Below are 26,537 nucleotides of genomic sequence, written 5' to 3' on the forward strand. Positions count from 1 at the left end.
ATGTTGGGCAATAAGAAGTGAACAGGGGTTATGGCTCTCATAAAATATTCACACCACTGGCTCTTTATACAGCAGTTTCTCCTGAGTATGATTAATCACATGCTATTATTTAAAGTTCCTACAGCGTGGGAGTTTATGTTTCACTACCATTCACAGATTAGATTATAGAAAATTAGTTTCAGATGAACTGTTTGGTTCAGGTAGATTAATCCACTCTGATGATGCCTATCAGCCAATCGAACTCCTTCTTCAAACCAACTGGCCATGTCCCTGGAGTTATCCAGAAAGCGATAAACAACCGGGGAGAGTTTCTCTCCACCTGGCAGTAATTGTTCTGCAAGCACTCTTCTCTTATCTAAGACAGACATTTATCCTGCTATTTAGTGTAATTAAAGCATAGGTACTAATCTAAAGCTCCTACCCAGGGAGCAGTTGTCTGATGGCAGCAGATTCACAGCACGCACAACAGCCTTAATTTCAATAACATGTTCAGCTGATGAGGAGGAAGAAAAGGGTGAAGTAGGTAATGACATCTTCAGGAGCTCAGGATGCGTTCACTGCCAAGACAGTGAGTGCAGGGGATCAGCACAGGCAATGCTCAGAAGGCATGGTGTCCCTTGGCGATCACTTGTCTCCAGTCTGGATGGGAGAGCTGCTGCATCTTCACAACACAAAGGGGCACCACGCCACCCTTGTTCCAGCTAAGGGGTTTGAGCCCAGCACAAGAGCCACTGCCTATTTGAAGCCAACACTAACTCGTCTCATACACTATTAGAAATGACCAGAAAGACATTTGGAAACAGCGGACACCACTACGTGAACGTTGCTATCCTGTCAGATTAGGATTCAATTAATCTTCCAAGATAAAGGTCAATAGTTTGTCAGCTCAACTTACCTCTTACGATGATGTTGGTGGACTTTTTCGCAGGATTTCCAACATTGTTATTGGCGATGCAACTGTACGTGCCAGCATCGTCTGACGTGATGGCAGGTATTGTTAAAGTGCCACCATTCAGGACCGTCTTCTCGGGCAGGATGCCAGCAGACCTCACCCACGTCAGGCTGGGGGCTGGCTCCCCTCCTGTCGTCACACAGACCAAGGTGATTGCTTCTCCAGGGTTCACCACTATTGGGTCATCCACAAGAAGCTTAATTGAAGGGGATGCTGCAAAACACAAGAGGAAGAGAAAGGTGTAGCGGGGCTCCGTCTGTGGTATTGCTTAGTCCTGACAAGCACACTCAAGCCAACTGAGATCAGCAAAGGCACGTCAGCTACAGCGCTCTTCTGACTACGTGCCCTCTGAGAACGGTGCTCCCCATCCTGATGCTCCCCCTGACACCACATTTCTCACCCCGCTCTGTCATCATCTTTCGCCTTGCTGTCAATCTGCAGATGAGGATTTATGTATGGACAACCCTACGGCTGTGCTTGGGAAGTAACGTATAATATATGGGACAGGTGCCAGCACACTGGATTTTTAAACCCTGGAAGAAAGGAATTAGTAACAACCTTCTTATTTGGCATGAAAAGCATGTTGTTCTCTTCAGGTCAGATCCTACCCATTGAAAACCAGCCCTCTTAATCCACCCGCCTCCCCGATGAACTCCTTGAGACTTGGCTGCCAACTGAGATGAATTTGTAGAGTTTGAGTTGGGTCTGTTGAATCAGGAAGAGTCCTCTCCCTTGGGACAACATCTCCTTGCACACGGAGAAACCGAAGCATCCAGCACAGATGCTTTTTTCCCTGTATAGGCTGTGCAACCTGCAGCTCACAACACCAGCAGACAGCGTGGCCACAGCTCCATCTCCTCACCGACACGGGGGAGAGGTGCAGATTTGGGTCCCTACTGATTTCCATACAATAACTTCTGACCAGCTGCAGGGGCTTTGTTTGGGCAGGACCACCAAACCAGCCAAACTACACTGCAGCACAGGCTAACGGAAAGATGATGCTGCCCTCAGAAAGGAGAAGCAAGTGATTAAATTTCATTCTCTCTTCTTGCCTCTTCTTTTCCATGAAATATTTGCATATGATATAAGGCAAGCAACAGAAATGCTCAGTATGAAAGGACAGGGCAGGGCAATTTATTTTAGATGCTGGAATTGCAAATCACAATCTGAGCTATGACATCCCCTGTCATTTGCGTTGAGGGGTCCACCCTTGCTGGATTCAGGCTTTGCTTGAAGGCATACCCTTAACCGCGTAAGTGATGAGCCAACATATAAATACATATTGCTAGTACAGAAAAAGCAGCAATACTAAATAAACACAGGCATGAACGTGAAGGATTGAAATTCTGGGCAAAGAATACCAGAAAACGTAACAATAAAAAATGAAAGGAAATAAAATGTTACATCCAAAAATCATGTCACTATCCTCATTATTACAGAGATATGTTCTTGTGTGTCTGCTTTATATATGAATCTTATTTCAACATTAAAGGAATACACACTGATCACTAAAGGCAAATACAAGAGTCAACTATAAAATAAGTTTTCTTTATTTGGAGTTCACCCAAGAGGAATTAGCTTTCTCTGCATTCAGAAGCGGGAGCACACAAATGGGAAGCACTTCATTTGTACCTGTCCTAGCACAGAGAGAACAGGCAACCTCCAGCCGGGGAAACACTTCAAGAGAGGAGGAGAGGAGAGGTTCACAAGCAAAGCCCCCTAATTCCAGCTCCTCCCGGCTTGGGACCCTGCAGATACTTCCCAGCATAAATTCCTGCGTTCATGTAATCAACTTAAAGGTGAAGAAATTGGGTGCGTGGCTAAAAATACAGACAGAAAACAAGTCAGCACTGCCCACTAACTGTGTCAGTGTCTGTTTGCTCATGTTCTCTGACCTCATATTCTTTCATCAGTTGATGCATCCATCAGTTGATGGACCCCTGTTTTGGGATTAGAGGTATGAAACTGGGCAGTATGTCATGTTTCACGCTTAAGTAGATTTTGTTTGGGTGAAGGCGGCAGAAGCAGGGATCCAAGTGCCTGCTGTGCAACTAGAACTGAGCTCCAGACCTGTAGGGTCATCACCAACCAGGGGATAGCACTCAGCTGGCCCCTCTTTCTCTCTCCCTCCCTTCCTCCTGAGTTTAATGATTTTTCCTGAACAACTCCGGCAAGGAGCTGCTCTCTGTTCTCACTAAACACCAAGTCATGAAACAGGGAACAAGAGAACCACAAATAATGCTTCAAAACTTAGAACAAAAGATGAAAGCTCCAACAATGTCAACCCAACCTGGTGGTGCTGTTTACCATAATGGCCTCATAATCCTCCAGATGAAAGGGGGCCCTTTGCCATCCTTCAGGTAGACAGACAAAGATAGCAGCTGATGTAATAAAAATGCTGTGATACATCCCTTTCATCACAGCACTCAAAACAGTAAGTACATGAAAATTATGGTTTGCTTACAGCAATTTCTCTTTGCTTACACCACACATTTCACTTAACTACAACCTATCCCACTAGACAAACACAAACAAAAATTCAGCAATACACTCAACTACCATTAAAAGCCTGATTTAAACCAAAGAATATTAAGAAATTCAGAAGGGATGTTAAGGTTTCCAGCAAATGAAACTCAGTGTAGCATATAAAGGGTCAAATACCTATTATGAATAAATATGAATCCACAGCAACAATGAGCTATTATTTTGATATTTCTCTGCTTGAAACCCTGTACATAATCTGCACCATATCGCAATGCACCAATAACACAGAACTTCTTATTTTCAGCTTTATGGTGAAACCAAGGATAGAATTGGGTCTACCGCACCACTTACTTGATTTATCATCATGTGCACGTTGCCAAATTCTGGCCTAGGAATAGAGAGATTGGAATTTTCCTGGTGGTCACTTGGACTTTGCCCTTCCACTGCTGAAACACGCTCAGCACCACCACCAGCCCCACACTCGCCCATCTCTGAGAGTGCAACCTCCACTCTCAGTGCAATCAACATTGACCTCTCCTCCTTCCAGCCAAGGATGGGGAAAGGTGGTAGTCAACACCCATCTGCTCACGTGCCAAACCCAAGCTGGAGACCCGTGGTTTCTCATCACAGCTCTGACTGGCTGTTTCAGCAAGGAAAGGGGAGAGAGAAAAAGAGAGAAGCGGGGGGAGTTGGCCATGGAATGAAGGAGGCAAACGGCAAAAATCCCAAATGCTCGATAACTCCAGCGACGTGCTCAGACACGGTGGGGTGGCAGAAAAATGGCTTTAGCTCTAAGTTAGAGAGTGCTTGTGTTCACTTCTCTATGTCAGCCTGGACCTAGATGTGGAAACGAATGGGGCTAAATCACAAGTTTAGTCACCTGCTGGAAGACCTGTATTAATTGACTTAGGTTAATTAACAGCACGTAGGCCTTCTGCAGGTCTGCTTTACTGGATAGCTCCTCTGTTTGACTCCATCCAGAAACGCTTTCCCCTCCTAAACTGGAGGAACACCTCTAACTGCTCCCCGCAGGACGCTGCAGCAGTGCAGCTGCAAACAGCTGCCTCTCCCCACAGATTGGGAATGCAAAGCTGTAGCACAGAAAGGAGAAATGAAGGCACAGTCACAAACCCCCATGTAACGGTAGGGACAGTAAGCCCTGGACTGGGCTGCTCAGGGTTGCTGCAGAATCTCCCTCTCCCCCAGATTTTCTGAGCAAACATCTGTTAGACAAAAAGTTTAGGAGTACCTCCTGTTTGAGCTAGGGAAATGGAGCTCACTATCATGTGAGATCTCTCCCTGTTCTAGTTTCAGCGACAGCAAGAGGTACCGCCAAAAGGCAATTCCTCTTATCTACCTTGAGCTATCTTCTTGCAAGAAACTTCCCCTGTGGTATCCATCTCTCTGCTGACGGCAGACAGAGCCCAAAGATTAGTTTAATCTAGACAGGTAAGATTTAGATGGCAGAAGATGTGTGACATCAATCCTACCTTTAGGATGAGGATTTACAAATGCATCAGGAGCCTATAGATGGGAATGGGCCGAAAGTGCCGTTTTTAGCAATATACATGTGCCAACCTTGCATTGATCCCAGTGTTTCACAAATCCTCTTAGACCCTGCACTTTCAGAAGACTGAAATTTTGGCCTAATCCTCCTCTAAAATGGATTTCTTGTCTCTTTTATTTATTTGTAAACTTTTGGGGCTAAACATCACATACAGCATAAATCTGAACCGTGTAATTCATCGCCACACATTTTTTTTGGTCCAGCATGATTAAAAAATGGAGTAGGCATTTATAAAGATGACAAGACGATCCAGAGCAATTATAATAGTTGATGATTATACCAAAATATTGTTGAAGGATTATTAAAACTCATGCTTCAGGGCATAAAATGGTATCTTTTTCTGGAATGGGAGGGCAGACTATCACATATCTGTCTACTGCACACTTTTTATGCACTCTTCTGAAATGTCTCCTGCTGGCTCTTGTTAAGGACGGGCATGAGATCTGATCCAAAAGGACAATGCATGTGTTTATACATCCTTTGCATTTGTAAAGCATCTAGCATGACTGAACCCCAGCTAGGAGACCCACGATGCAGTCCCAGCAGCTCAAGCTGCGATATTTGTTTAGATAGCAGGAAATCATGGAATTGAGTCAGAAGGAAGAGGAGATAAAGACTTCTGCAAAAGATCTGACCTTATTAAAATGCCACTATTGTAAAAGCCAGTACATGCAGTTGTGTATTCCTGGTCCAAGTCTGAAATGCACTGGTTTTGCCTTTAATATGTATATTGCTTTGGGGAGTCAGGCTTCAGCCTCCAAGATCCAAGTGGTTTCACCCAACGGCATCCACACCAACTGTGGGAGCAGGCATACAAGTGTGAGCCAAGCCGCCTTCCACTTCCACAGCCCAGCCTGCCTTCCCGAAACAAGGCTGGAGCCAGTACTGACATTCTGCCTGTTCAGTTTTTGAAAGGCACAGAAAGGTAACCTAAGCTTATTGGGGCTTGTGAAGACCCTCACATCCTTACAAACAAGCTTTCACATGGTCCCAGCCGAGTTCATTCAAAATGACACGTACTGCAGTGACAGTAAGCCAGCAATTTATGCCTCCAATCTTGATTTTATTATTTAAGTTTTACAAAATTTAGTTTCGCCAAGCAAGGAACTATGCTGGTCGCCACGTTTACACAGGGCTTTTCTTACATGAAAGGCGCTTTAAAATCAAAGTTCTTCAAAGCCCCCAGAACTCAGCAGGTAGATGTGCAATCTAAAGAAAAGATGCACCACTGCACCAGCCCAGAATTTTCCTCTGCTAAACAGCTGCCTCCTGGCATAAGGACAAGCTCCTCAGCTTCTGCTTAGATCTTGCAGAGATCCCACAAAATTCCATGCAAAGGCTCAATTCAGAGATACATTTTATTATTTTCTACTGCTGTATTCTTCTGGATTTGGTTTAATCTTGCATTATGTAATTTATTTATTTCTGCTGTCTTCCTTCTTATTCATCTCCTCTCTAAACTAAATAGTCTGAAATTTTTTAAACTACATAGTCTGAAATTTTTCAATTTTTAGCCCCAGAGCTCCACCTGTTCACACCATAAAACCCTGGGTCACGTTTCGGGTCATGGAGACACGCTGACACACACATGCAGATACAGGACTGATATCCTCAATTTCATGTAGAGTTGAAGAGCAATGGATTTTATAGTTTTAAGTAATCTTCGGTACCGCTTTGGAAAGTTAACATCAGAGCCAACACAACTGCACAACACCAAAACTGATGGAGACACAGGAGGTGCTCATGTTTGAAATCCTATAAACTTATACAGAATTCCTAATGCAACAAAAATATCCCCGGCAAAAGGAGTCAATACCAAATGGAGTGTATTATCACCCCCAAAGCTACTTCCAATGCTTCACCCCGGCTGAGGTTTCTCCTAGATGACTATCAGCCGTCAGGATTAACAAGGCGAACGCTGGGCCATCCAGGTTTGGCAAGCAAAGCATCTCCCAGCCAGAACCTTCACCCTGGCACCGGCAGAGACTCAGCCAGGCAACCTGCCCAGCGGAAACTTACTTTCAACTCTCTGATAGGAATAATAAAATTCATTATCAAACAATAGCAAGCTTTGGTAAATATTTCCACGGGTGAGTGCATGGAACAGGCTTTCCAAACATCATATTTGGACATCGTAATGAGAACGACTCAGTGTTCAAAAGAGCTCTGCATCTTTACTGCCTTTTAGAAGTAGGGGTTTCTGAGCGCCAGTCCCACATTTCGAAGTCATGGTTGGTTTGCCAGGGGACAAAGACAGCCGCAGTGCCACTGCGAGCTCTTCCCCGCGAAGAACAAGGCACTACTCATGACGAGGGAAACTGTTCAGGTCCCCATTCATATTGCAGCTGCATCCTTTTTAAAGGGACTTCAATTCAGAGGCTTTCGTGTGCAAGTATTGCTTCTGCATCCACTGTATTTCATAGGACTGTAGAGCCTGGCTGTGAACTCAACAGTGCATACGACAAAGTGCTATTGGAAGTACACCGGGTCACAATGCGCGGCCCTGCCAGTCAAGTCACTACGGAGAATTTAAATCAGAACTGCATCAATTTTTTTACCTGGTATTAACATGTGCACACAAGTCAGGTTAGGCACTGATGCCATACAGATGGAGATGAATTATAAAATGTGGCTACAACATATACCAATCCTCACAGAGTAATAAAACAGCATGCAATACACACTAGTTTTGATTAATGACTGGGGCAAAAGTTTCTCAGATCCAGCACAAAGCTAGCAGTCATTAAGTCATCATTAACATGCTTAACAATACCAGTTTACCTAGCACCTTCGACATAATAACCTAGCTCTACAACAAAATGCTTCCAGTTTAAACAGAGCTGCCACAGGATCATCGGCAGGGAGACTGGAAACATCTTCTGATCAATGATCCGATACAGGTGCTCACTGAACTTGAAAGAAGCAGAGTCTCTACTGCTGCCTGGGATGGGTATCTGAGACAGATACTACACTGGGAGGAAACAGAGATCTGTCACTGATGTAGTGTACAGAAAACATCTGACACCAATGTGTGTTATAATTACAGTGAGACAAATATATGTATTTAGACTGGGCATATGGAATTGAGAAAATGTCACAATTGGCTTTAGGGATTACTGGAAACGCAAAAGAAAACTAATACTTTAATAGCGGTATCAAAGTAGAGCCAGAAAGTCATGTCCTTGACAACTCACTCATCTATGCTGAATAAAAATGAAAGTACATGATTTCCTCCAGTTTTGTGAATTATTTCATATGCAGAACCAAAGTAACAGAACATAATTGAATTATACTTTCATATATACTTGTGTGTGTGTATGCATCTGTTTAATTTACAGCCATGATTTCTGGCAGGAATACAATGCATATACTTCTAAGTATACACATTACAAATAGTCCTTTCAAGTCAGAGCAAAAAGAGAGAACATTTGAGGTCCTTGCTGGGCTGGGAGCATCATTTCTCTACTTATTTACTCAGTAAAGTTCAAAAATGAATAGATTATAATTCCCAGCTGAGGTCTGGATTTGAAATTACAGGGTAAAAATAAACCTTTTATTGACCACACGGCCACAGCATGCTGCAATATGGTAGGTCCTTTCTTTTCATCAATAGTCCTTAAAAAAGAAAACAAAACAAAACCCCACCAAAACCAAAACAAAACGAAAAAACCAAAACCCAAACCCCAGTGAAAATCACTCTTATACACCCATCCTCTCTGCTTTGTCCTCCCTGCTGCTACTGACAGAGCTGTAATCTTCTGACTGCTATCACAAAAGAGACAACCCTTCCAAGCAGAAAGTGCCAGTGTGTATTGAACCAGCTAGGATAAGATACTTCAGTGGGCCAAACTGTCAAGCAAGCACGCACCTACGTGTGTCGGCAGTTCATCTGCTCTCTCGGGACATGCAGACTTACCTGTGGGCTCTGCTGGGAAGAGGCAAGGCTTCCCGGGTCAGGTTCACCTTTGTCTTGGCAATGAGTTTTCCAACAAAGCCAAGGGAGAAAAATCATGCAGAGACACTTAAGCTTCAGCTCTTTGCAGGCTTAGGACCAGAATTCATCAAGAATCACAGGATGGTTGAGGTTAAGAGGCACCTCTGGAGGTCATCTGGTCCAACCCCCTGCTCAAGCAGGGTCCCCTACTGCAGGTTGCCCAGGGCCATGTCCAGATGTCTTTTGAATGTCTCTGAGGATGGAGACTCCACAACCTCTCTGGGCAACCTGTGCCAGTGCTCCATCACCCTCACTGTAAAATGTGTCTTTATAGTCACTGTCCAGTAGTGACCAGTCATGTAGAGCTTTGAACTTCAGTGGTGTCTTGCTCAGGTGCTGCATGCAATCTAAGCGCAGAAGACCAGCAAAATACTCCAGTACTCCATCCGTTACTGGACTGTAATAACTTCCAGTTTTAAACACCTTTGTGTATAGACACATAAAACACATGTGCTCACCATACATATCAACCTTATTTTTGTGTTACTTGCTCTTTCCCATTTCATTTTCACTGACTTTAACATTCCAGCACTTCCAGGGGCAGAGGAAATAAAGGCAAAGTTCTCAAATCCCAATTCTTTCAGGCACGTGTCCTTCTTTTGACTTAATACATGGAATTACTGAAGTAATACATTCCCAGACCAGCTTTCAGTATTGCAAGTGTTTTAGGGTTTACCCTGACGCACAGGGTGAATTCTCATCTTTGCAAAAGCACCCGGACCTGTTCCAGCGCAAAGGGGTGGCTCCCCCCAACCCGGGCAGCTGCCCCCCACTAGTCTGCATTCCTTAACCTCAGACCGGGGTGCATGTGCCCCGCCACGGACCAGCAGTCACTGCTCAATTTGAATATGCCACCTCGTCAGAGATAAAAAACTCTCATATTTTTCAGTTTCCCCTGAAAAAAATTTGCCACCAGAACAGAGAGGCTTAAAAGTTGAGTAAAGTGCAAGATTATTTTGTCCGGGCATACTATCAAGAATGGAAAATTACGAGGTTGCAGGGGAAGCAGAGAAGGGAGTTACAGGACAGAAATAAAGCAAAGAACGAGATTATGTTTAACAGGAACAGGGTCCATTTTCAGCTGGTCTCAGTCTTTACGTGTTCACATATATGTGAACAAGCTGGCCTGGAGCGCCAGCCCAGGTAACCGTAGCCCACTCCCTGCACTCTCCCTCTGTTCTCAATAGCCTTTTTTTTCCTCCTCCAACTTTTTCTGAAATCCTCTGTTTTTTAACCAATGGGGATGCAGCTTTGATGACTCATCTCTTTATTCCCGATTTGCCTGGCTGCTTTTCATCCAGCAGCAGCAGCACTTTGATGACTCGCACTTTGCTCATGCTGCCATTCACGCACAGATGTGGCATTGATAGCTCCAACAGGGAGGAAGGGAGGCGGATACGTTTGCTATTCAGAGCACTTCCTTGGTGGTTACGCTCTGGAGACGACTACAATAGCTCACAGCTCCCACACTGTATGAACTATTCATTCTGTGGACATTTTATCAAGAGGGTATGAAGGGAAGGCAGGATCCTCCCTTTAGCAGCAGAGCAGTGTTAAATCAGCTTAACCTAATCATGAAACTGTCCCCTTCATCACTATATTTAGATGCACGGTTGTACATGTGGGCTTAAATTCATCTCGGCTAATTTCAACCACCCGAAAGTCATGCACGCAATCCGAGGTCATGTATCTCGATGAGATTTAAGCACCCCTAAAGCACAATTCCTGCTCTCCAAAAATAGATGGGATGAACTGCTCTTCGGAGCCATCTCTCTCCCTCTCTCCACCGAGTACAGTGCTCCCTGAACAACCAGTGTGCTACAGGCACCTAAGCTTTCAGGCTGCTAGTTAGGTGAGACAAAACCTGTCTTGCAACAGCAACAATCGCCCACGCAATCAGCGGATTAGGAATAACTGGCTAACGAGGAGCTGCAGAGAAAGGACCCTCAGGGTTATGGTGGATGGCAATCCGGACACAAAGCAAACATTAGCAATACGTGCTCGGTAAAAGGGAGTTATCAAACAGGGATGCATAAACAAGAACTTTGTTGGGAAATGTATGGAACAAGCCCTGCATTGAACCCCATGTTTATGAGGCGGGGTGCTGTGGAGTTCTCTACCTGCCCTGAAGCACTGAACTTCACCAAGGAGGTGGATGGAGGAGATCAACAGGAACAGCATGAGGTAGAGATGATGTGACTCACAGGCAAAAATTAAGGAGCTAGGTTCCACATAAAACACATGTGCTCACCATACATATCAACCTTATTTTTGTGTTACTTGCTCTTTCCCATTTCATTTTCACTGACTTTAAAATTCCAGCACTTCCAGGGGCAGAGGAAATAAAGGCAAAGTTCTCAAATCCCAATTCTTTCAGGCACGTGTCCTTCTTTTGACTTAATACATGGAATTACTGAAGTAATACATTCCCAGACCAGCTTTCAGTATTGCAAGTGTTTTAGGGTTTACCCTGACGCACAGGGTGAATTCTCATCTTTGCAAAAGCACCCGGACCTGTTCCAGCGCAAAGGGGTGGCTCCCCCCAACCCGGGCAGCTGCCCCCCACTAGTCTGCATTCCTTAACCTCAGACCGGGGTGCATGTGCCCCGCCACGGACCAGCAGTCACTGCTCAATTTGAATATGCCACCTCGTCAGAGATAAAAAACTCTCATATTTTTCAGTTTCCCCTGAAAAAAATTTGCCACCAGAACAGAGAGGCTTAAAAGTTGAGTAAAGTGCAAGATTATTTTGTCCGGGCATACTATCAAGAATGGAAAATTACGAGGTTGCAGGGGAAGCAGAGAAGGGAGTTACAGGACAGAAATAAAGCAAAGAATGAGATTATGTTTAACAGGGTCCATTTTCAGCTGGTCTCAGTCTTTACGTGTTCACATATATATGAACGAGCTGGCCTGGAGCGCCAGCCCAGGTAACCGTAGCCCACTCCCTGCACTCTCCCTCTGTTCTCAATAGCCTTTTTTTTCCTCCTCCAACTTTTTCTGAAATCCTCTGTTTTTTAACCAATGGGGATGCAGCTTTGATGACTCATCTCTTTATTCCCGATTTGCCTGGCTGCTTTTCATCCAGCAGCAGCAGCACTTTGATGACTCGCACTTTGCTCATGCTGCCATTCACGCACAGATGTGGCATTGATAGCTCCAACAGGGAGGAAGGGAGGCGGATACGTTTGCTATTCAGAGCACTTCCTTGGTGGTTACGCTCTGGAGTCGACTACAATAGCTCACAGCTCCCACACTGTATGAACTATTCATTCTGTGGACATTTTATCAAGAGGGTATGAAGGGAAGGCAGGATCCTCCCTTTAGCAGCAGAGCAGTGTTAAATCAGCTTAACCTAATCATGAAACTGTCCCCTTCATCACTATATTTAGATGCACGGTTGTACATGTGGGCTTAAATTCATCTCGGCTAATTTCAACCACCCGAAAGTCATGCACGCAATCCGAGGTCATGTATCTCGATGAGATTTAAGCACCCCTAAAGCACAATTCCTGCTCTCCAAAAATAGATGGGATGAACTGCTCTTCGGAGCCATCTCTCTCCCTCTCTCCACCGAGTACAGTGCTCCCTGAACAACCAGTGTGCTACAGGCACCTAAGCTTTCAGGCTGCTAGTTAGGTGAGACAAAACCTGTCTTGCCACAGCAACAATCGCCCACGCAATCAGCGGATTAGGAATAACTGGCTAACGAGGAGCTGCAGAGAAAGGACCCTCAGGGTTATGGTGGATGGCAATCCGGACACAAAGCAAACATTAGCAATACGTGCTCGGTAAAAGGGAGTTATCAAACAGGGATGCATAAACAAGAACTTTGTTGGGAAATGTATGGAACAAGCCCTGCATTGAACCCCATGTTTATGAGGCGGGGTGCTGTGGAGTTCTCTACCTGCCCTGAAGCACTGAACTTCACCAAGGAGGTGGATGGAGGAGATCAACAGGAACAGCATGAGGTAGAGATGATGTGACTCACAGGCAAAAATTAAGGAGCTAGGTTCGTTATCCAACAGAAGAGATGAGACAAGATATCCATCTTCAAATGTACGAAACGTTGCTGCAAAGGGGAAGAGGATAATCTCTTCTTCATGCCGTGGCGGACAGGACCAGAGCGACGGGCCAGACTGCCTGCCACTAATGCGGCACCTCTGCTGCTGGCAGCCAGGTTAAACAGACATCGGTAGGGCAAGGTTTAGATCTAGTGCATTCTGCCAGGAAGAATGGGACTAGATAACCTCTTGGGGTCTTTCCCAGCTTTATTTTCTATTATTCCTTTTTGCTAAAGCATTAAAACCATCCACCTTCGGTACAGCTGGCTGTATTTCTTATCTGAGGATTTCAAGCCTCTTTAGTGCAGGATCACATCTCGCTGTCATACTCCCTGAGAATGCCAGGGGATGCTAAGAGAAATATTTTTTCAAAATGAGATAATTCTCTTAACACTGTATTGTCTGAATGAAGGGAAACAAAGCAAGTTTATCATGACAGACTACTGCTTAATGGAGAGATTAAAAGTGAATTAAGCCTTTTTCAATTTGTTTCCCACCACATACCCCAGAAAGAACGCCAGCTTCAGCTGTGATTTGAATGAACCATGTCACGCAGCTGAAAAATCACGTACTGAAATACTCATCTTTCTTGGTAGAAGTTACTGCTGTGGATTATTCTATGTTGGAGGCTGCCAAAAATCAGCCTCAATATTATGTATTAATGATCACCTGCACTAAACAGCCTGAACTGGCTGCCAATATACAAACTAACATACATTTTCAAATTAATCTGTGCCACCAAAAATGCTCTGCAGATCAAGATAAAAGTTTTATTTGCTCTTACTCAATCATATTAGAAGAAATGTTATAGGAAGCCCCGAATTTCAGTGGTTTCATGGGTAAATAGCATGCCTTTTCTCTGACACTTCGAAACAGTGAACACTCTTAAAAGGATCCATTCATGTTATTATTAGATCTAGGCATTCAGATGTGCAATTCAGAGTTAGCGGTGTCTAGAGCTACCTTTCCCAGCTCTAAAGATTAAATAGTGAGTCACATGCAAACTGGTGACAGATTTTAATATCATCTGTCAATAATTCATGTTTGACACAGAGCGGAATTATGCTTGGAATAACACAACCCCTGTATTTCTAAAGGAGACTGCACTTGTTCCTGCTAAGCATCTTCAAAAAGAAGCACCTCCTGACCAATGTATGGTCCAGGCTAAGGCAGGGCGACAGGTCTTCAGGACTCTCATCAGTTCTTACATAGACAATGATATGCTGGGAAGAGGAGATAATACTGAATTCAAACAACAGCTTCCACAACGCTGTTTTGCCTTTTAATGTGCTTGCTTTAATGACAGACCTGTAGAATGATCTCCATCAGAAGGGGTCTCTGGAGGTCTCTGGTCAGAGCCCTGCTTGAAGCAATGCCGATTAGATCAGGCTGCTCAGGCCTCATCCAGTCAAAGTTTGAGCATCTTCCCCAAGGTGAGCAAACCCAGCTCCTTCAGCCTCCTCCCACACGCCACCTGCTCTAGCTCCAGACCATCTTTGTGGCCTCCACTGGTCTTGCTCCAGTCCATCCATGTCTTGCTTGCTCTAGGGAGCCCCAAACTGGACAGAGCAGTCTGATGCAGTCTCACAAGCGCTGAACAGAGAGGAAGGATCACTGCCCCGGACCTGCTGGCTTCAGTCCTGCTAGTACAGCCCAGCTTGCTGTTGGCCTTTCTGGCATGGGCCCATTACTGGCTCATCTTCAACTTGTCTGCAGGGCAACCCAGCTCCCTTTCCGCAAAGCTGCTTTCTAGCCAGTTGGCCCCAACATGTACTGTTACATGGGGTGGCTGTTCCTCTCCAGGGGCTGGACGTGGCATTTCCCTCAGCTTATATCATGAGGCTCCAGTCTGCCCTTTTCTCCAGCTTGTCAGCACCCCTGTATTGACCACTACTCCCAATTTGGTATCTGAGAACTTGCCAGAAGTGCACTGGGTCCCATCATTTTGGTCATTAACAGTTATGTTGTACAGTATTGTTCCCGGTTTTGATCCCTGAGGATGAGCAAATGACCACCAGTTGGACATCATGCCACCCTAGAAGCCCAAAGGCCCGGCCAATTTTCCACTAATCATTCGCATCTCACAAATCTGGCTATAAGGAAGCTATGGAAGGTCATATCAAAGGTCTTACTAAAGACAAGGCAAGAGGATGAGAAGGTACAATAGAGGAATCAAGGTGGTGATTCCAAAACACTCGTAAGTGGGAACAGGAGATGAGAAAGCTGTCGGAGAGCTGTTCCTACGAGAAGACACAACCTGTAGCACTGTGCTCCCCCCACCCCAGAAGCCTTTGCTGCCAGCTCTGTCTTTTGTGCTTCTTGCAGTTTCAAACTGTGAGGACTTATTTGGAGGAAAAATTTCACTGATTTCAGGAATACAAATACAGTAAGAGCTCTAAGAGGGTGAAGAACACGAATGGGGAAAAGACACATGTGAGTGCCATGCAAGATCCTTCTGAGGCCTTGGGGAAGATACGGGACAGTAGCAACCCCAAGAAAAGCCAAAAGGGTAGAGTAGAAGCCAGAATCAATCAATCGGATTTCTTCTTAGGTACAGCGTAGACAGAGTGAGGCAACAAAAATGGGCAACGTAGACAGAAAGTATGGAGGTCATGACTCAGTGCGACACCCACCCTCGCAGCTGCTCTTCTTCCGACAGCATGGATCCCAGCACATACACCGAGAAAATTGTCAGGGTTCCTCCTCCTTGTCAGAATAACCCCTTGATTTTGTTGCAAAGCAGCTGCATTTAGTTTTACAACTCCTGCTTGCATTAACTTACCCAAATTAATTTCGACGTGCTAATTTTAAAGGGATTCAGTCTACTAAAAACAAATGAGAGTTGCAAAATTAGTCCCTTTGCTGTTCTTCCTCACATCTTGACTTCTATTTCTGTTCCTGCCACTCACCAGTAATCTGCCAGCAGGTGAATCACTTCACAGCATTTCTGCTTCCCTTCAAATTTCTCATCTATTTAGATAATAAATTTGCAGAGTAATAGCTGTCTTTAGATACAAAGTGGGTCTGTGCTCAACCAGTGCCTCTACCTGCTGCTGTACAATATTACTGCTAATTGTCATCTTGGGCTTCAGCATATGCGTGGTCACATGCTTCTGAGATGATCTCAGCTTCTCTCATTACAACATCCACTTTGTTTATTGTATTTTAAACTAGTCTGCACTGGAAGAAAGAAATCCGTGTGTCTAAAAAAAATGATGCCAATGCACTGTAACTCCTGCAGTACCTACAGACGTATGACGGTGTGTCTAAGGCTTCAGACTCACACAGAACAGATGTAATTAACACGCTGCTGTTGAATGAAGGGGGTGTGAGTGTACCTAATTATACCTATGTGTAACACTTTAAAACTGCATCATGTCCAAAGTATACTGATGAATACATGTCAATCTGATGGCATCAGCTTAATTACCTCTCTAATTATTCAAGGCGAAGTATGCAGAAAGTTTCCTTTGGATTGGTTCTATCACAGTAATTGACTGTTACTCTGGTGATGCCACCACACGCCATCAAATAATCAGCAAGACAGAGTGAGCACAGAAAACAAAAAGGTCACAGGGACAAGCTGGCAGGCGGCACTGAACAGAAACCTGAACTACTCACCCAAAGACATGCCTGGTGTTCCTCAAATTAGCCTCTCAACTCAGGTGTCAGCACAGGAATATAGATGTATGAAACACCCTGTGGCATAAATAGTACCAGCAGAGCACCCGGATCTGCAATGCTTTCCTTGAAACAAGTGTCTACGTTCATGCCCGAGTCACCTGTAGCTCTTGGTGAGGGAAGGCAGGGAGACTTGAGAGTGTTTCAAAGAAAGAGGAAAAAACAAGCGTTCATGTGCCTCTGTCACCATATTCTCTAACAATACGGGAAGATTATCAAGCAGAAGGTTCAACAGGTGACTTGACTGTCATCTGCGAGAACCTCGGTGGCCCTGGATGCAGAAAGCAGGCAGGGTAGTAGCAGGATACTGTAAGAGCAGTAAGGATTTCCAGGCATACAGTAATAGTTACACTGGGTTTTTTTTTTCACATCTGCTGAGCACGCTTCCTCAAGCACAATCTGCCAACGATCATCACATGTGACAAACGCTCGTTACAGCGTGCAGAAGTCCTGCTGCGCATCAGCGTGCGGTGGCAATCAATCAGGGCCAGCGGGGAGCCAAGGTGATCCCTGCAGCACAGCGGCTTCCCAGCTGCCGTGTGCGCACCGTGTCAATCAATCAAGGTGAATGGCAAGCCACCGCACACAGATGGTCCCACAAACCCTCGCAAACCCCATCTGGCTGCTGGGACGGCTGATGTCCCTGAGCAACCCAAGCTGGAGTGCACATCCATGGCAGGGAAAAACCTTCCCACCTTTGCTCACAAGTCAATCAATCAAAGGGAGCCTAACAAATCACTCAACAGTCCCCGTGTCCTGCAATAAAAGCCTGAACCCAGTAAGCCAAAATCACTGCTGGAACGAGATGGAAACCCACAGCTGCGGTAAGCCTCAGCTATTCTCCTTAGTCACCTCTCTCATCAGTAACAGCCACGTTCAACAAAAACTTCCCACGCCAGTTATGCTTACAGACCTGATAAATGCACAATAGCCAAATTGCCAGCAATTTCACATTATGATCACATAATCTGCAGTTGAACTTAAATCCACCTGTAGCCACATTAATGACAATAAATATCGTGCATGTTTGCCACCTTACAGACAGTTCTGTTTGTCTCTCCTTTGTTTCCATTAGATAGACATCCCCGTTACATGCCTCCAACTTTAAATTAAAAACAGATGGACAGGCTAGGACTGCTCTATACCGAAACAGAGTATCAAGTTCAGGTTCTGATTTTCATTACTTTGGATTTATCCTGGATTACTCTGGATTTACAATTTATCTAACTTCTATGAAGTTATACCAGGTGAAGTTCTACCAAAGAACTTCTATATCAGATGAAGTCATACCAAATGGGAAAAGTTTTCTCTCAGTCATCAACACATCAGTCATTGTCTTTAATGAGTTGTTGCAGTAATTACTATACGTATTTAATCTTGCCCTTGATGATGGTTGCCACCAAGTTCTTCATGGGAAAGTGTGAATCTTTATCATTTTTCAGGCTTGTTTACTTTGGAAATTACTCCAGAAGAGCAATTCCTGTTAATGCATCAAGACACCCTCCTCCCAAAATAAACTTGACATTTGTGAAGTGGAAATAATTCACTCTTGTTGCAAAATTAAATCACAATCACCTGTCCTCAGTTCGGAATAGTCTCCTGTCCTCAGTTCGGAATAGTTATGCTATTTGACGTTCCCCCATTACTGTAACATAAACAACTTCTGTTGCAGATGAGGTCCAACATGGCCAGAGGCTGTTCTGGCTCCAACAGCAAAACTATTGCTCTGACAAATGGGAGTGGTAACAACTCTCACCCTTTGTCCTCATGGATGAAGGTGGATGAGTTATTACCGGTGTTGAGAGGAAAGCTGCTCCCACCTATCAGCTACACCTCTCCATGGCAGACACGATTTCATGGCTCTTCTGGTCTGAAATCAGAGCAACTAATGAGGGACAAACCGCACATTAAGATATTATTTTTTCCCTGGAAAAATTAGCAAGAGCGCAAATTAAGGGCTTCCAAATCATTTTGCCAGACACCCTCGGAGCTGACTGTAGTTCCCCTACTGCCAGTGGCAGCTTTAAAGCTGAGCTGTGAATTTGCTTTGCAGTGGGTTGTGTACATACCAGAGTTTTGAAGTCCCTGCTGTCAAATCACAGATTCAGAAAAAGCTGAAGGCAACTCCTTGGAATAAAGCCGTGAGGACAGCAATAATGTGAAACGTGCAAGTGCAAATAAAATTCATAGCTCATCTTAGACGCACTTGGCATGTTAATGTCTCAACTATTTTGTTCATTTGCTACCTGTTTTCAGTGCCCCAAGGCATACGCTATTAAGGCATAAACCAGCGTAATCTAACCTGAAGTATTCAAATGTTACAACATTTGCTGCAGAACCGTTCTCCAGAAAACACTGCTCTGAAATTTCCAGTTATTTAGAAATCTAAGCTGAAGACTTTGCTCTTTGGCATCAGGTTTATAAACCATTTCAGACACATCCTCTGCAGATCCTGGACACAGAGCCTTCAGGAGAGTTAAAATCCATAATTTCCATCCTCCTGGAAACCAGCATTCCCAATTGCACTCCTTGCGAGCAACTACTGGCATGAGGCTCTCGAGATACATAGCAGTGATGCAGCCACGAAGAGAGGGAGATACACAACTGACTGTTTGCTCGGTCAGGGACAAGTCCAAAGACAAGAGCAAAGGCACAAGAAATGCCACAACATGGAGACAGCTTGGTCAGAGACAGATAAACACCTAGTTATCCTCCTGCAAAGCATTTCAGCTCAACTGCTTGAACATTTTCATTTGAACCAATTAAATCTGAAAGAAAACACTTTTGTTTAAATCAATGTAAGAAACCAACGTTTAAATCAATGTAAGAATATATCAAATCAATCATATAAGATCGTTTAATCAATGTAAGAGTATAAAAAAGTTGATTTTTTCCTAAAATATTTTGTTGACCGAAAATAATTAGCTTTCAACAAAGCATTGAGAGAAGTACTTAAGTATTTGTTTCTACTCTATGCCCAGCCGTGACTGAGACGCCCCTTCCTCTTACCTTGCTGCAGTATCTTCTTTGAAGTTTATCCGTAACAATGAACCTCCCTGACACTGGGGGAAAATGCAAATCCTGATATAAAATCCAGAGAGCGATAAAAAGAGAGCAATAAATCAAAACTCTTCTTCAAATCCTAACTTTGGTGAGAAAAAGGAAAACACCTGAAAATGGCTTGTACCACTTGCTCCTGAATAGCTCCTACCGCGGTGCGGCTGCATACGGTCACATAGATTTTAAGCAAGAGAACAACATCGAAACACAAAAGACCATGGGGACATCAAATGACTGGGGAGGGTCGCTGCTGGAGGCCCACCTGTTTTATTAGAGAGTCGGAAGGACACCATCTTGTCAGGGATGCTGCAGACATTCCTCACCGAGGCGATGCAGCTGTAATTCGCGTAGTCCTGAGGTCGGAGGTTCTTCAGCTTCAGGATCTTCGTTTCTCCCTGCGTGTGCAAGAGAGAGTGTTAGGAAGAGGCCGAGGCAGAGGAACGAGCAGGGATTTAGGATACACCAAGACTGGCTTTCAGGAGGCAAGAAGAAGATGCAAAGGTGGCTAATTAGAAGCAGATGTTGAAGTGGTCCAGAAAACATATTTTATTTAATTTTCTGAAAGAATGGCAGCTGGCATAACCTAAAACCGTAGCCCCACTTATATATTAAAGGCAAAAGAAAAGAGAGCAGTGAGGGGGATACTGGTTCAACGGAGTCTTTCAAGTTGCAGCATTATTCCGGATAATATATCTTAAGGTACAATCTACATTATGAAAAAAAATCACAAGGCATAGAAATCCTGCTGTTTTCCTTTGAAAATGAGCTGCTGATGGATTTTATTTTTAGCCAGCAGTGTAAATGATGGAGCAGGGACCTGAACGGGATATGTAATGAAAGAGTTCCTTCAGACACAATCAAGAGAAAACTGGAAAAGAGGAGATTTCCACTGCAGTACTATATGAAATGGGCACTGCAGAACCAGAAACTCAGGAGAAAAAGCAAGTTGCTGAAATACGTATGTAAAAATCTTTCAGCACTGATAGCAGCAAGAGCAACAGAAAGCCGAAAGGTGTGTTAGATACAAAATCCTGAGCACGCAGAGATGTCATGGGACAGAGCAGGGAGGAAGAAAGCACAGGGAGCACAGCAAAGCTCAAGAGGGTGTCAGGCTGGAGGACACAACAGCATGGAGGGCTGCGGAAACATCAGATAAATCTGTACGTATCAATACCTGCACATTATTCACTCTAGCATTAAAATAACAAACTTCCTCGGGCTTTCAGTCTCCTCCTCCAGTTGCCTGCGTTCAAGTCTTTGCCCGTGTTCATACTGATAAGCTAAAAATGTATTATGCTTAGACAAGGCTAAGGCAGAACCCCAGCCCAGGGCGGCAGACACTCTGAACGGGCTTACAAAGCATCAAAAGAGCAAACTTTGGAAAACGTTCGTTAACACGTGTCCTGTTAATGCTGCTGCAGCTTTTAATATTAACCACAGCTTGAGCAACGTGTTGAATTTCTTTTGACAATATCATGTCCACCAGCTACATAAGGCCATACAAAATATGGTAGTTTGTGAAAATGCGTGTACAGAACTAGCAAAAAGTCAATAAAAGAGAAGATACAGCTAGCCAGACAAGAAAAGAGACAGTCAAGAAATCAAGCTTGGTAGCTTTGGAGCATTGGACTGAAGTGCTTTGCATGTGCAATCAGTCCCACAGAAATTATGCGACTTAACCACATAATTAAGCACATGCTGATTTACTGTTTGCAAGACCAAGCCTTTGAAAGGCTGCTCCTAAAGGTAAAGATCCTACTTCAAGAAGAGGTTTATCTGGGCCAGAGAAGGGCCCGATCCAGGTCAGTAGGAACACAGCTACCAAAGTTGTTGAGTTCTGGAAACACAGAACAGCTACATCCCATCAATTAAATCCTTAGCTCTGGACTCCAAGTTGAACTTGTGGGCTGAACTCACAGTGGTATCTGGATCATGTCCCCAGATTGCAGAGATTTATAAAAATGTATCTATATTATCTTCGTTGGTTTGGATAATTAGTCTAATTATGACTAATTGCATAATTATTGTAAATACAGCAAATTTAATCTTGTACTCAGTCTGTGCAATTACAATGTGCAATGAGGATGATGCAAACTCTTAGGAAAAAATTCTGCATCAAGATTTTGGTTTTGAAAAGTTCAGTATTTCAAATATTCCCACAGATGAGAATGTGCATGTTTGTTCAATTTTTTTCCCCATGGCTGCTAAAATAAGTAGCTGACATTACCTGACTCATCAAAAAAACCCTGTTCATTTGTATATGCCCAGTTTTCCGGGTGCTTTCTATGATTTAATAAATCAAGAAAACCACCAGAAAGAAAAACTAGCCTTTTTTGGGTACAATACCTTAGAAAATTTAATCGTGTTACTACTTGTTTTCCTTTACATGTCATTTGATTTTCAGATTGATAATCCACCTTCAAAGCAATCACCAAAAAATGACACCTTAAATTTGCACCTCTTAATGCTCCAAAGTCAAATCCCCTCTATCCCTCTTCACATCAGCTCTCACTGCTTGTTACCGTATCATAAGCTGAACCAATCATGCAGAGATGTGCAGTGGATGTTTATGACTCTTGAACCTTTAATTACATCTTTTCCTCTTATAAACATATATCAGATCTTGTAGGCACACCGACAAGATACACTGATTCAACCTGACCTCCAATAAATGTAAAAAAGGTTATGGATAAGCTTTTGACTATCAACATGACAATCTGATTTATTCATTAATTCAGCCCAGACAGAGGTTATAGGAAGAATGTGCCTAGTAACCTAGAAATATACTTTTTTTAAAAAAGTACTGAATCTAATTTCATGTGACGCATTTTATTAGATATGTTCATATTAGATGATAGGGATGGTAATCATCAGCATTTCCATCTGGAAATATAAAACAAAAAGTCCCATGTCAAGGGAGTCTCTCACTTTTTAATTAAAACATTAAAAAACTCCAGTTTACACACTTGAGTCAAAGGAAACAAGCCACAGATTTGCTAAACTGGGTCCATACATGTTAAATTAAAAATAATCTCATCGCATTTAGGAAACCAATAACTTGACTATGTAATCTAATTCTCATCACTGCAAGGTTCCAGGCTACACGTTTCTCAGTAAAATACCAGGCCACTTTAGCAATACAAAGCTGTCAAGTACAATAAAAAGAAAAAATGAAGGTGCCCTCAAATCATTAGCTGAAAATTATTTATGAAAGTTGCAGTTGCTTTTTGCTATGAAGACCAGATTACCAGGCAGTTTTCACCTCTGTCTTTACTCGTTATTGCTTAAGACTTTCCAAAACATTTTTTTTTTCCTTTTTTTCTTTTTTTTTTTTTCCTTTTTGCAAACACCGTCACACACTTTTGTCCATAGACAACAGGATATGCCACCTTTTTATTCTGAGACTGTGCAAATGTGCTAACAATAAATTAATCTGGTCTAATCTGACAGACTCTTTTGATGGCCCGGTCTGCCTTCGTGGCTGTGAGAGAGCGTAGGAAGAAAGCACTTCTTTCCATTTTTGCCACCTCATCTTTTAAGTGTGTAATTCTGTAACAAAAAACTTATATTCAAAGAAGTGAAAGGCAGAATAAAATAAAAAAAAAAAACAACACAGGGAGTTGCCATAGAGTTTAGCCTTCTTGAAAAGCTTTTTAGGCTGTAACGTCTGTGCAGAATCACTCTGCATTGTATTGGAAAAGATTAGGAAATAGCAGTCAAATCAGAGGTTTGGGCTTGCAGCGCCCAGGCAAAATGACTTCAAAGGGACTCCTGCAGATACCACTCACTGTGCATCTTCCCATAATTTCCTATTTCATAATTTTACAAAAAATTAAAAAAACCCATATTTTATATTAGGAAGTCTTATAATAACATATGGGTGCATTTGTGCCGGGGTGTAGTTATCTGGAGGGCATGCCCACTTACCCACACCACAAACCCAGCAGGGATATGCAGGCAGATCCAGTTACAATGAATCTGGTGCAAGTAGCCCAAGGAAGGAAAAAATACCGTACCTCCATTCCTACCTGGGTAAAGAAGGGCTCATAGATCTCCACTCCTTTATCAGACCCCTGCAGCAATACCTCTTGGCCGCGCCGCCAGCTGTACCGAACAGGCGGATTGGAGTTGGCAACGCACCTGAGAAACACCGTTCTCTCATAGTAAAACTGCTCTTTTGCTTCCCCGATGCTCTGGTGGACTGTTACTATTGGATCGTCCAAATCTGGAAAGACAGAAGAAAAAAACCCCAGATAAAGTCAGGCTTCAGTTGACCCTGCGATGGTTCTACGATGGGGAACGCGTGCATCCCCTCGCACACACGTCAACAGCAAAATAGAGGCAATACAGCTCTAAAAGCCACAAACGTACATTTAGGACTTCGGCGGCAGCAGAATCCAGTTTTAGAGTTTGTTTTCATCTCTACAGCACCTAGAACAACTGGATCTTCATTTACGACTCAGGCTTTTGGATATAACAATATATACGATAGGTATGACAATGGCAATCTTATTTCTGTTGTTTCCAGTAATACTTATGTTTCATCCGTACTGCTTTAGTACTTGTTTTTTATGTATGATTTTAATTTAAATGTTGCTTAGACAAAATAGTTTATAAAGCTTTGGAAATAAATAGACAGACTAATTTGCATCGTAATGGTAGCATCAACTAGAACATAGATCATGTGCATGCATCTGTTTTTCTTTAAAGCAAAAATTTAATATAGTAATTTAATGCATGTTCCCTTCTTTCAGTTACATGCATTTACCTTCAAGCAGGTAAATTCATCACAGGCTTTAGAATGCACTTTTCTTGATAAAAATGCAGGTATCATATAATTACTCCCACCGCATCAGCTCAAAGAAAATTAAATCCCCACAACAGAATTCACTCATCTTAAACAGGGAAGAAATAACAATAGTCCTTGGAATGTGAGTACACCTAATTAATTAATTTGGGCTTTATACCGTCAGGAAGAAGTAGATTCCTATTCGCAAGGTTTTACTATTGTTTATTATGAGCTTTCTCTGAAGGTACAATTACATCGAAGAACGAAGAAAAAAAAGAAACAAAACAAAAAAAGCAATAGCTATTTTTACTAAGTACTAGTTAAAAACACTCAACTCCCAAATGACGTGGTAAGCAATTCTCTGGTGAGATTTAGGGAGAAGTTACGCTACCTGGAGGGCTGGCAGCCAAGGGAGAAGTTGCTGCTTTAAGTCTAGCTCCTATGTTTCAAAGGTACGTCCAGGTTTGGCTCCAACAGTTATAATAAAGGCACTGACGCTGTTACCCACAGAGAGTAGGAACAACTTGCCTAATTATACCAGTACCGATCCGATCTGCGCGCACACAGCAAGAGCACGTTCCCATGTACAACTCAGCCTTGACTGAAATAATTTCAGAACCTTATCAGCAGTGCTTCTTCCTTAAAACAAAATATAAATAATGCTTTAAGTAGTGCTTAATTAATTACTCATCCACAAATTTAACCCCATTTTTGCAAAGTCTTGTGTGAGTAACTATCCAAACGTAAATTCATCAGATTTATTTGAGGCCACGATTCATTGAAATGCAGAACGAGGTGCTCAGATCTTAGCAAGACCACCGATGTCGAAGGGAACGTGATCACGCTCCCCTTTTGAGTCCCTTTTCCAAGGTGGTGAAAACAAGGACAGTTGTTTTGGGGGAAGCATCACATGCGTTTTGCCCCCATGTACTTTCCCCAAGTGCCAGTCAAACACCACCGTAACCACCACAGTGTGTAGTGTGAGGTGGACCATCAGCATAGCAGTTCTTAGAAAAATTGGGGTTTTGATAGTTTTTAAAAACTAGAGGTGTGGCAGAGGCACACGGGATTATTAAAGGAAGCCCATCATTAACAATCTGAACAGATTTTCATGTTTCAAATGTCCACACTGAAAAGCAGTTTGCACTTAAAAATTATTCTTTAGATGTTTACATTTTGATTTGCATAACAAGACTAAAGCTTGAGAGTCTCTTGATCAATTAGAAAAAAAACCTGTTCCAAAATTTGGAATAATTCAAGCAATAATATCTTGTAATAGTGCACGGATTTTAAGTAAATGTTACCTTCGTTCTACTCTACAAAACATTTAATTTAATATCACAGAAACAAATTATGAAACTGTTGCTCCAAATTAGGATGACATTTTCTAATGAGATTCCATTTTTGTTTTAAAGGTTATTTTAAATCGCAGTAGCATTTGAAAAGGGATGAGATTGCTGAAACGTTGTGTCTTCTACTCATGCAACAGAAAATAAAAAGAAGGAAATCAGCTTCTGTTAAACAACTGTTCCCTGTATTTTGATGAACAACAGAACATTTCACACATGAATGCTTTCCAGCGTCTGCTTATCAAAGCACATCCTTAGACCACAAAGAAGGATGACTGGCAGCCAAGAGCCTCCAACACCAAGTCAGGGGTCCGCTCCTTGAATCTCTCACCCTTAGATGAAGGTGCATCCCCTTAGGTGAAATACAGAGATCCGAGTCTTGACTCAGCTTCATTTTGATGAAGTTACTCAAGACTAGACACACTAAATCACTTAAAGCCTAAAAATGGGACTTAAGGCAATTGCGAAGCCTGGCAGTGTAAGGTGGCAATCAATACCCCGACACAAGGCAGGCTGAGGCTGACTGGCCAGAAGACAGCTTTGCAGAGGAGGCCCTGGAGGTCCTGTTGGCTGAAGAGGAGGTGGCCGACCACATCC

At 43.2% G+C, this 26,537-nt stretch overlaps 1 protein-coding gene across 1 annotated transcript in view; it reads right to left on the bottom strand.

Moving 5' to 3' along the window:
* MDGA2 (MAM domain containing glycosylphosphatidylinositol anchor 2) overlaps positions 1-26,537 on the bottom strand; it is a 256,212-nt gene that overhangs the window by 166,686 nt on the left and 62,989 nt on the right. The window contains exons 3-5 of the mRNA XM_009321639.1: positions 23,831-24,027; positions 20,065-20,197; positions 896-1,165 (exon numbers count right to left, since the gene is read on the bottom strand). Of these exons, the coding sequence (XP_009319914.1) occupies positions 896-1,165; positions 20,065-20,197; positions 23,831-24,027 (600 nt within the window). The remainder of the gene's footprint in view (positions 1-895; positions 1,166-20,064; positions 20,198-23,830; positions 24,028-26,537) is intronic.

Source organism: Pygoscelis adeliae, unplaced genomic scaffold, assembly GCF_000699105.1.
Source record: "Pygoscelis adeliae isolate BGI_AS28 unplaced genomic scaffold, ASM69910v1 Scaffold43, whole genome shotgun sequence".
NCBI classification, from domain to species: Eukaryota; Metazoa; Chordata; class Aves; order Sphenisciformes; family Spheniscidae; genus Pygoscelis; species Pygoscelis adeliae.